The sequence below is a fragment of the Mesoplodon densirostris genome, chromosome 13 (assembly GCF_025265405.1).
Source record: "Mesoplodon densirostris isolate mMesDen1 chromosome 13, mMesDen1 primary haplotype, whole genome shotgun sequence".
Lineage (NCBI taxonomy): Eukaryota > Metazoa > Chordata > Mammalia > Artiodactyla > Ziphiidae > Mesoplodon > Mesoplodon densirostris.
Window position 1 is genome coordinate 24,865,528 of NC_082673.1, and position 12,575 is coordinate 24,878,102.

Sequence of the window (12,575 nt, forward strand, 5' to 3'; positions counted from 1 at the left end):
AGTGGTTACTTTGCTTCTGTGACCTTGTGCCCCACGGGTGCTGCGTGAGTCACCAAACTAGAGGTTGGCCTCCATGAGAAACCAGGGAGAATTTGGGGAGCTATTTTTGTAACCTTATGGTAAATCTTTTGCACTGTTTGGTGGCTTTGTTGGTCTATTTAGTTGAGGTGGTCAGACTTGTCATTTTTGAGCAGACTACAAATCTGTATCATCTCTTTGTGTTTGGCCTGGCTCTCTTTGAAATCTCCCATTAGATTCTTTACAAAAGTCTCCACTTAGGTTCATCTGTACCATTATTCTAGATTCCACATATATGGAATAGAGACGTAGACATAGAGAATGGACATGTGGACACAGTGGTGGGAAGAGGAAGGTGGGATGAATTGGGAGATTAGTTTTGACATAAATACACTACCATGTGTAAAATAGATAGCTAGTGGGCACCTGCTGTATAGAACAGGGAGCTCAGTGCTCTGTGATGATGACCTAGATGGGTGGGATGGTGGGGCGGGCAGTGGGAGGGAGGTCCAAGAGAGAGGGGATATAGGTATACATACAGCTGCTTCACTTCATTGTACAGCAGAAACTAACACAACATAGTAAAGCAATGTTACTCCAATAAAAAAAAAGTCTACACGTACCTTTCATCTCTAATCAAACTGCTTCCCTCAAGCCCTGTATGTCCACATAAATATTTGTTGTTAAATTATTCTTGTTTAATCACCAGTTGAAAACCATTTTGCCCCATTGCAAACATTTTACAGATTTCCATTATCTTATAGATTAAAAAAGCATTTTAAGCTTAGTTTGATAAACCATTGCCTACCAAATGGGTCACATGGAAGTATGGTTAGCACAAAAACCATTTGTAAACCAGACAGAGCCTATTCAAGCTTTCAAAATGTGAAATATAGGGTAAATGATGGAATAAAATGGTTAATGAATGACATTCGGTCTGTCCACCAATATCAGTTTAATGAAGGATTTCCACTGTGTTTCAAGTTTACGGGTATACACCTGAATGGCCAACAATGATGGTACACAGGGTTGGATGTCAGAGTCTGTTCATTTATAAGTGCCTACTATGTGATAGACTGAGTTTTCACACTCCATTTAGGCCTCAGCAGTGTTGTAGTTTGAATGACACTATCTTCCTTTTACAGGAGACAGGTAGGTTGAGGAATTTGCCGTGAGTCAAACACACAGTAGATGGTGGTGTTAAACACATATTAGTTACCATTAGTCTAAAAATAATTTTAAAAAACTACAAAGTACTGTATGCTTGATGTAGAAAAGTGAGAGAATACAGATTCATGAAAAGAAGGAAATAGAATTCATTCGTAATTCCATCAAGTAGATAACCATGGCTATGATTTTATGTATTTATTCTTTATTTAATCTTTACTTATTCTTATATTTTATGTATTTATTCTTTCTGTATACCAATGCATAAGTGTATACCTTTTTTACTTATAAAAGTGAGACCATACTGTCTTGAAATCTGCTTCCTTCAAGTAGTGGTATTTCATGTACATCTTTAAATCTGCAACCTTGCTTTACCTTTTTAAATATTATAAAATATTTAATAAATCCCCTTAGCAGTGGAAATTTTGGTTGAAGTGTTTGAGATAAATACGATGCATATCCCTTAAGCAAGATCTTTAAACATCACATATATTTCCTTGGTTTAAGTTCATAGAAGTATAATTCCTAGGTTGAAAGCTATGAACATTTTTAATAGTTTTGCTGTATGTAGTCAGATCGGCTCCAGAAATATTATTCTTAAACCAATTCCCACTGCCACCATCAATACACAGACTTCATTTCTCCAACTCTAGTAAAAATACCATTAAAAAATATATACATATACATATATATAGCAACTATTTTTGATTAGTGAGGTCAAACTTTTCTCATTTTACTGTATATTTGAATTTCTTCTTTTTCTTAACCTTTGCTTTAAATACTAAATATTAAAATTAGCCCCAAACAAGACAAAACTGTGATATTGTGCCATTATTGTATCTCCTCTGAAGGAAGAAGAAAAACATGATCTTCTCTGATGACAAATTACTTATGGGATGAAAAACAAATTAACTGGATGAGACACCTGGGCCCATTAGGTATATTTCCATGATGCTTGTCACAATAGTACACATGGAGTCATGCATTTCTGGTCTTCATTTTTTTTTTTTTTTTTTTTTTTAATAGGAGACAATCTATTTATTTATTTATTTATTTTTGCTGTGTCGGGTCTTCGTTTCTGTGTGAGGGCTTTCTCTAGTTGTGGCAAGCGGGGGCCACTCTTCATCGTGGTGCACGGGCCTCTCATTATCGTGGCCTCTCTTGTTGCGGAGCACAGGCTCCAGATGTGCAGGCTCAGTAATTGTGGCTCACGGGCCCAGTCACTCCGCAGCATGTGGGATCTTCCCAGACCAGGGCCCGAACCCGTGTCCCCTGCATTGGCAGGCAGACTCTCAACCACTGCGCCACCAGGGAAGCCCCTGGTCTTCACTTTAGTACTAACATATGAGTCCCTGATAGGTTTTAGACTAATGTACAATGGGCAAAGGATATGAAAAACAATTAATCCTAGTTAATCTGACTTGAGTTCTACAAGTCACACCATTCCCCTGAATTTTGGAGGATTGTATCCAAGTGCCTGCTGGAGAGCTCCACTTGGATAACCTATAGTATTTCAAACCCAGTGTGTCCAAACTGAATCTATGCCCCCCTCCCTAAAACTTCCCCTCCCTGCATCACTCTCTTCCTCAGCTGGTAGCACAACAATCCACAGAGTGTCAATCCCCAAGACTTAAATTTCCCTTTCAAATACCTCTATTTTCTCTACTAGTTCCCTAATTTAGGTCTTTAATTATTCAATAAATATTTTTGAGCACCTACTATGTGCCTTACCTTTCTAAGCTTGGTAGTGGTGTGGGCAGGCAAGGGTTAGAAGAAAGTAGACAAAGCTTCAGAGCTTCCTTTTGGAGGAAACTCTGAAACAGACAATAAGAAAGTAATAAATCTGCAGTTGAAGTGACTGTTTTGAGAACTATTTGAGGTTGCCTAAAAAGATAACACTTAACTTAAAATTTGGAGAAGAGCCAGACAGTTAGGATTCTGGATACAGCATTCTAGACAGGGGATATAGAAAGGTTAGGTGGCAGAAGACCTTAACAGACTCAAGGAACAGAAAGGTGGCCTTGTGGGCTGGCGTTAGGGAGAGGAGTTGGCAGGGTAAAACCATGTTTGGAGGCCACATACAGAAGTTTGAATGTTACAATACTAAACATGATAGGAAATCTTTGAAAGTTTTTAAGTAGAGAAAAAAACATTATGTGATTTACATTTTTCAGAAAGGACACTACGGCAACTATGGGAGACTAGATTATAGTGGGGCAAAGATGGAAGCAGGGAGATCAGTTGATCAATGCTCACAGTAGTTCACTTGAGATATTTTTGTGGTTTGGACCAGGGAGATGGCAGTGGAGATGAAGAGAATTGGATAAATTCAAGGTATAAGGTAAGCCATCTCCTCGCCACCCCCAAACTTAGAATACATAATTTACCTGCTGAAGTTTTCCATCTTCTCTAGAGAATGTGCTCATTGACACCCATGGTATGCTGGATGCTCGTGGCTGGTTGGATCCTTCTTAGAACACCTGCACACTCCTGTTCCCTCCTAAGAGGGCTGTGTGATTACCAAGCATCAGTTTTGTTTCCAAAATTGTATCAGCTGTACTTAGACTAATTTTAAATAAATTTATTAATAGTATATAAAACAGTGAAATAGGAGAATAAATTATCACTTCTAGGAAAAACTAGGTCAGATGATACTTGGTAAAAGTGTATGTAAGATAGCAGTACAGGATTGAAAAAGAAAACAGTAAGAAATGTGCTTCCTGTCGCAGATTCCTTCATACATGTCTTCATTCTGCAGAAACCAAAGCTAAGATTCAGAAAATGCATTAGGGGTATGGCTTAGCAAGAGAGAGAACCAGGAACTCTCACTAGTGAAACTATACCAAAGAAAAGCCTTGAACCTCTATTAGAACATTGCTAAATGAATATACACTTATGTGCATTAAGTTAAAATAATATGTTTAAGGTGTGTATCATAGTATGTGTCTCTGATCTATCACATCAGGTAAGTGGACTTCTGCATTTTGTAGCTATAACTAATGTACGGGATAAGGGAAAAAGAATTATGGATAATTATACTTGTCACTTGCATAGGCTGGAGCAGACTCTTCGGCTTGGTGTGCCCTTCGCATTCCACTTTAAGAAGCAGCTAAAACACTAGACTTCTACTGCTTGCCAGTCTTTGCCCCCCTTTCCAGTCTTCTCATTTCCATAATTCATCAATAATATTACCACATCTACCTCAATGCCACACCACATAGAGATCATAAAAAATCGTATCACTCTGAACTCCTTGAAGGGATCATGTGCCTCTCAAAAATTTTCATAACCCAGAGCAGACACACAGTAGATACTCAGTGTTTGTTGAATGAACAAATGAAAGAATATGCTATATTTTTTAAGGCTATCTACTTTTATCTTTTGAACTGAGAAAAATCTTTGCAAGCATTTAATGATGTCATATTCATTCCATAGTGTTATGGACTGAATGTTCGTGCCCCGCCCCCAAATTCCTAAGCCCTAACTCCCGAGTGTGGCTGTATATGGAAATGGAGCCTCTAAGAGTGATTAAGGTTAAATGAGGTCACAAGGGTGGGCCCCTGATCCAATGGGATTATTGTCCTTACGAGAGATACCAGAGAGCTTGCTCTCCACACGCACGTGCACTGAGGAAGGGCCACGTGAGCACACAGCAAGCTGTCTGCAACCAGGGAGAGTCTTCAGCAGATACCAACCCCGCTGGCACCTTGATCTTGGCATCCAGCCTCCAGAACTGTGAGAGAGTAAATTTATTGTCTAAGCCATCCAGGTTGTGGTATTATAGTAGCCCGACCAGACTAATACCTATATGTAGAATACTAGATTTTCTCTTTCATATTTAATTTGTCAAAAGGAGCCTCAAATGTAAAGTGACCTTGGATATGTCTAATAGATGCTTCTCTCCCCTTTAGCTTTCAAAAATTTTTTTTCTCCTTTTTTTTTCTTTGTAATATACAACATCATCACAGGAAGAAAGGCCTTTTATCCTCTTTAAGCTTACAATCCACAATCCAAATTTAAGATAGCTTTTATCTTGGTACAATTAACAAAAAACTATAATTTAGAGTGGTTTAACAAGTGGCTAGTCTCTGTGATTCTCTTCCTCTTCCCCCATGCTTGTCACACCTCATGTTTGCAAGATGGCTTTCATAGTACCTCTGGATACCATCTGAGGTCAAAACAAGAGGAAGCGGGGGAGAGGATGGGTCAGTAGCATGTTTACCTTCTTACAGGAAAAGCAAGAGATTTCCCAGAAGCTACCAGCAGACTTCCACTTGTGTTACTGGCCATAATGTGTCACAGGCTCAAAACTAGCTGCAAGGGATGCTGAGAAAACAAGTATTAAGTTTCTCCAATTCTTATTTTGGAGGTGGCAAAGGAGATGAGGAATGCAAGCATCTGTCAGGTTAGTCAATGAATGGTGTGTGCTATAGAGGGAACTGGAAGACTGGACTGGCAGATCAGCTCATTCTAGAAGAGTCCTCCTGTCATGAGATTAATCATCACAAGGTGGGCTTTATATTTCACACTGTAGCAAAGGACTTTAGCCACCATCTAACACTAATACCTCTTTGATTACAATTAGCTGGGCTGCAAACATTACACTAGGGTATTAGAAGTCTGTACCTAGTCTTCCCTGTATCTAAAACACTACCTTTCATCTATTGAGTATACATTGGCTGTATTTTTGTTGTTGTTGTTGTTGTTTGCTTTGTGTGGAGATATTAACTCTGTTCTACTTTTCCATCAATGATAAATATAAGAAAGTGGCAAGTAGGGTTTGCTCTAATTTGAGGCAATGGTTAAAGCCATAATTTGAGTTTACTGTGTTCTGGCCAAGAACCTACCAATAGCTTACCACTAGCCAGCATTTCTAAATTTGCATTCATGTTCACTGATTTTATTTAAAGGTATCTTTTAAAATAATTTTTATAATTACTGGCATCACTTAATGATGCAGTAATTGTTTTAGTACAGGCTATGACAAGTTCTTACCTAATGTAGTCTAAAATATCATTAAAATCGAGACTTTACCAGAACGAAAATACATCTGTTCTAATTGAATAACTTAAATAGGGAAGAAAATTGGAGTTAAAAGAAAATAAGAGGGAAAAATAAGGTCATCTTTACTATACAAAAGGATAACTCATGAGGTTCTATACAGTAGCTACAGGTGAACCACAATTTGGCTTAGAGCTCCCCAGAAAACAAAACAAAAAAGAGAATGACAGTAATACAGTCTTTAAGATAAAAACAAATCAATTGTTTAGGAGACACAGGTTTTACTGGAACTGAGACCTACGAGAATTTTCTCCCATGAGTTCTCATAAATGGTACACAATGTGATAGAGAATGCATCAACTTTAAAAACACATGTATTGAAAATACAAGTTTTGATAATTGTTTTTGCTAGTAGAAGCCAACAGCATAGAAGCAAATTGCAATGGAGTAAAGCTAATTCTATGAAGAATCAAAATGTGGATCAAATACGTAGCTCTTTGAAAATCTCCCAGAATATAAAACTTAGATTCCTTTCTCTTTCTAGTTGGGAATACAAACTTGTTTTATCAACATCTAAAACTTCCTCTATTCCTATAAGTAACACAAATCCATTTCAAAACCAGACTAATTATTCTTAGACCTAAGGCCACTGTTCCCTGCTAATCTCACAGAGAGGTGAAGCAGACTACATAATTTATCTGAGGACCACGGTTTTCTAAATAAATGTGCTTTAAATGGCTAATCTAAGTATAGTAGATAGAACACATTCTAAAATGCTGAATTTTATGGTTGTACTTCTTATACATGGACTTAATTTTCAAAAGGTTAAGTTAAAAGATTATCTACAAAATTCTGTTTCAGTTATGTTCAAATTTTTAATCAATACTGGTTACATTTGAAGTGCACTGCACCTATTTACAAAGACTTAAAATGATCAGTGATATAAAGTGTAAACTTAAAAAGAAAATCACAGACTCATTCCACATCTGTGAAATGCAGCAGTTAACTGTAATTAAATTTACAATAATCGTAAGGGATAGGAAGAAGAACATAGAAACTGGAGGAGAAAAATAGTATTCAAGATCTGAACAACACAGCTACTGTTGTACTGAAAAAATAATTTATTAAATGAGTATAATACTGGGAATAAGGTGCATTATAAAAGTAAATTCTAAATATAAACAACAGTGGTTTTCCTAATTAACAAGAGTTTTTCTTCACCCATTCAAAGTTTTAAATACAATCTTCTGAAAGGCCAGATTTTGAAAGTGTATTGTTCACTTTAAGACAGACATGTATGTAGCACTATAATATCTGGAATTTATCATCTTGTTTTATTAGACTAAAAATGATATTGATTAATTTAAATGATTGTTCTTTTTAAACCTTTTTAAAGCCTAGAATAATATTTTGAAATGAACAAGTAGACCATTTTATTTTACTCTTTCTGTCTCCCTGGACAGCACACACATTTCTAATACAGTTTGTGGAAAATATTGAGATAGAGCATACCTGTCCATTTTGATGAAGACTTTAAAAAATTTTGGTACTTTGGTAAAAAGCAGTCTCCTTTTTAGATCAAAGGTTGACAACAGCCATTGTATCTATTAATCTACGTCTGTAGAATTTTAAACAACCACATCTTAATATGTACATCAAGATACTGATAAGCTTTTAGCTAGTGAAAGAAAAAAATGGAGACTGTTATTCTTTCCCCAATAAGTTTCCTTCAGTTTTTAGAAAGCATACGCAGTTCAATATACCAACTGGGATTTCAAAATGCCAGCATGATTACAGTGCTTATTAACAGCAATATGCAAAACAATAGAAATATAAAATAAATAACTTCATACTATAAAAATGAAACAAGGCACTTTCAACAACTATATGCAAAGCTGAGATAAACATTTTTTTCATAATGCAGACTCAAAGACTCTAGAAGACTTCTGTAAAGAGTGAAATAGTGAAGGCACTACATAATTCTTTTTTCTAACTCCACTTACTAAAGAAATTCACCAATTAAACTTGGCACAAAAGAGTTTAATTGTCATAAAGTGCATCACTTGGCTAAATATATTAAGAAGAAAATCAGCATCAATACATTATAGCAACATATTCACATATACAGAAATAAAAATGCAATGCCAGGAGTTGACATAGGAACTTTGCAGGATATATGGCTTTTTCTCTTTTATTTTTTTTTGTATAACTGCCTATTTGCTTACAATCTATATTTTCAAAAGAGTATGCCTTGATTAGCAAAAAGAGGTAGTGTTCTGACAAAGGCAAACCCACTGATTCTATAGGTAAAGATTTAAGATAATAATTATGTGGAAAATGTACAAGTATAACATATAATACACTGGTACAACATTTATTATAGTATTTTGATATTAATGAATTTGCTTTTAAAATCAAGACTATTTTATCACTTTAGCTATGTTATTACAGCTCTTTCAAAGAGTTTTCCTTTGGTACTAGAAAGTTTTCTTCTTTTAAATAGTAACATTCCAAATAAGCAACTTTTATTTAGAGATGATAAACATATCAACATTTAAAACTCAATCCATCTTTACCACTTATTTAAACCATTAATGAAAATATATCATGTCTGAGACACAAGGAAGTATATAACCAACAGACAGCAACATGCAATTTATGTCCACTTAACTAATGTTACTGGTGATTTAAACACACACACACACACACAAAGTGTGCACACCCACGTTAGTCTGGAGCAATATATTGGCAAAACAACAAAATAATTTATGCACAGTATTTAAGGACGTGGGCCTTGATGACAAAACTCCAGATTTTTTTTAGTGTGTTAAATACAAAGTTTGGCTAAAAGACAATGTAAAGCAACAGTGAATATATTTCCTATACCAATAACTTAAATTTTTCTTTATGTAAACTTTATACATGTGCAATCTTGCTGTTTTCTGTAAATGCTTCAGTCTCTTTTTATCTTTTTAAATATCTTCTACTCTATTCTAAATTTGCAGGAACGTAAAAATGGAAGGAACCACTTGAGATGCATTAGTCGTCTTCTGCATTATATGCCACTTCTGCTACTTCTATGTCTGATGTGGAATTTTCAGGTTCACTAAAACTTGAGCATTGCTTATTATCAGCTCTGCAAAAAAAAGAGAAACACAATGAAGAGACTGGATGCATGCTATTTCACTTCACTATTACCTTAAAAATTTTTTAAGTCATGTAAAGAATAAATATTTAATGGAAAAATATTTAATGAAAAAGAACATTTAAATATTCAATCAGAAATTTAATATTTTAAAGTTGTCATTGCCAGATAACACCTTTGGAGATACATTTTTAACTCTTTCAGCTCTCTGAACTACCACTTTTCAATAAAAATCTGGTTTGTAATGACCTTTAACCAACAGAAAATTTGTTCTCATAATTATAGCTTAACCACTATCACTAATGTATTAATGGTGACCTTGGATTTATATGTAATAAAAATTCTATGTGTGTTCAAATATACCATCTTTCCATCATTCCTATTAGGTAGACAGGGTGTTTGCTATAAGTGTCCCACTTTTTGCATGGAAAAGACTGACACTGAGAGAGATTAATTTGTCAAGGTTACAAAATTAATGAATTAACTGAGTCACAGCCCAGTTAATTCAGACATATCTTCAAAATAAGTAACGAAATTTATAGGCTGGATGACAAAGATTCATTTTTAGGGGCAGCCTAGAATATCTATAGTCTTCCTCTGTTTGCTCATCAGATTCATGATATAATAACACTGAGTTCATAAAAACATACTCTACAGAGAATTATGACTGTTTCTCTCCAATTATTCAGATGATTAGGCTATAATAAACCAAACATTATATACCTAGATTCTTCATCTAAGACATCTTGATCAACCTCAAGTGCAGAGGACTCCAACTTTGGGATCTGTCCACCTTCTGTTCCTGACATGAGCAGTGATTCTTCAGGTTCCAAACATAAGTTCCTGAAGGTAAAGTACAGCAACAAGTTATTTTCTATGAATAAAATAGGTATATATTTATTGTTCTGAATGCATGTAGCATTAGTAGCCTTCAGCTGTTCTAAGTGTAATCATATACCTAATAAACTGTTGACTCTGGGTGTCAACAGTGAAATCAGTACTTATGATTAATTTAAAATGATTTTAACATCAATTCGATATATGCTGACAAGAAGGCAAACTAGAACTTTCATATGTGAAAAGCTGGCATAAATGCCTAGAAACAAAGATACTATTTAAATAGGTTAAAATAATGTTTGTCTTGGTGAACAGCTAGAGCTTTATTTTCCTGATATTTCCCGTCCTTCAAATTTTCAGGCTTCTAAATAAATAATCAAACAACAGACAATTTCCAAATCTACAAGAAGGTACACCATGACTCTAAGACTTTTGGAGTCAGAAATTTCCTAAATTGTAACATACGAAGGGCATTTAGCCCAGAGTATCGAGCTGAATTAGACTTAAAACGCAAGCATTACAACACACCTGATTCTGTTTTCTAGAGTGTCTATAAGAAGTTGCTTCTCACAGAGCAGTTTCTTCAGTGATTCCAACTCTTTTTGTTTTTCAAGTAGTTCTTTTTGAAAACGGTAGTTTGTCTCTTCTAAAGTTTCACAGAAAGCCTTAAAAACAAACAAATAGCAAATAAAAAACACATGCAGAAAGAGAATAACATTAATTACTTATGCAGTACCTTTCTCAAGGGCATAACTGAAGAGTCAAAGAACATAGGTAACCAAAATAATGTGTATACAACCCAGATGATTTGTTCTCCACCCTCATCTTTTTAGGTCTCTGCTACCTTAGTACCTACTGGGGAACTTATAAATAAATACTGGGGAACTTATAAATAAATACAAGTCCCTTTTCTTGAGAATTATTAAGTAGTAAGCTAGGGTGCCTGAAAGGAATATGTGATATCTCTCTAGTGTATAACTGGGAAAAAAAATTACTAATAACCACTGTTTTAGCTTCTATTCTCCTTAGCCTGTTTTTGCCCAGTCCTAGATGATACTTTAAAGAAAAAAAAAGAAAAAAAAAGAAAACTGTGGCTATTGATTCCATTTGGATTAGCTCAGAAGACACATCCTATAATAACAATTTCCTTCATAGTGCCTTCAATATTATTTTCCCTTGCTTCTCCTTTTATGATATTCACTCAAAGACATTCTATCCTTTATACCCAGGAAGCTAAACACTATTGAAATAGATTAAAACAAAAAACAAAATCATACTGCCATGAAGAATGATGTCATGAAAAAAATCTGGGTCACTTACCTTGATGAGGCTCTCACTGTTGCTGATCAATTCTTTTAATTGTTCCTAGTTATCTATCATTCCCTGTCTCCTTTGTGACTACGTTAAACCTTCACCCCTGGCAAATCCCCTACAATATGTTACTACTGGTGAGCCCAAGCCCAGCAGATGATCTTTATTCCTATACCAGAAAAAAAAAGTTACTCTCCCAGAATCCTAACTACATTTGCATTCCGTTCTTGTCCTCAAGAATATGTGCCTCTCCAAGTTAAGCCCAATCTCCTTTGGAAGCCTGCCCTATCCCATACACTCTCTCTTAAATTTTCAACCTTTCCCTCTCTTTTGGCCCTTAGGTTTATTTAATCAAGTTGACTGAAGTTGATTAAGCAAACCCTAAAAATCTCTCCACATAAAAACAAAGTCATATCCACCACTCCCTTGATAGGAGTCTCTCTAGCTACTAAATCATCTTGTTCTTTTCAAAATAAAAAAAAATTTCCAGGAAAAAAGTTTTTATCATCCAAATTTAGCCTCCCCATTCATGGCTAAAATCATTAGGAGTTTTACTCTCTTTTCTCTACTAATTATACCCAGGGTAAATGCTAACAATGACTTCTAACTGTCAAATCCGAAGTACTGTTTTTCTCAACTTCATAGCATGTCACTACTGACTTAAAAAGTAAAAAAAAAAATAAAAATAAATAAAAATTAATGGAATCCTCTTTTATTGTCCTCTGTGAAACTTCCTGGTTCCCCTAATTTTACAGTTACTTCTTAGATTTCTACTTATTCTTTGCATGTGAGCATTCATCAGAGTTTTGTCCTTGATTATATATTCTCTTGTTCTATATTTCATCCTTGGGCAATTACTGTTATCACTTCAACTATAACCTATACTATTTGCTATCGATTTCCAATTTTTTTTTCTGTTCACCTCCAGCCCAGACCTTTCCTGAGTACATAGATATCATTCATATGCCTATTGGTCCCCTTCAATTGTATGTACCGATGGTAAGTCAAAATGCACTCCCAACGGAACATCTGCTCTACCACCTCATCATCAAAGCCACCAGGCAAACATCTTAGATCACTGCATTTCGCTACTTTC

At 35.2% G+C, this 12,575-nt stretch overlaps 1 protein-coding gene across 2 annotated transcripts in view; it reads right to left on the minus strand.

Annotated features, from left to right (window-relative positions):
* Positions 1-7,333: 7,333 nt before the first annotated feature.
* SNX16 (sorting nexin 16) overlaps positions 7,334-12,575 on the minus strand; it is a 35,654-nt gene continuing 30,412 nt past the window's right edge. For both annotated transcript variants that reach the window (XM_060115841.1, XM_060115840.1), the window contains 3 exons: positions 10,697-10,833; positions 10,055-10,174; positions 7,334-9,322 (listed from right to left, as the gene is read on the minus strand). In XM_060115841.1, coding sequence (XP_059971824.1) covers positions 9,226-9,322; positions 10,055-10,174; positions 10,697-10,833 — 354 coding nt within the window. In that variant the 3' untranslated portion in view covers positions 7,334-9,225. The remainder of the gene's footprint in view (positions 9,323-10,054; positions 10,175-10,696; positions 10,834-12,575) is intronic.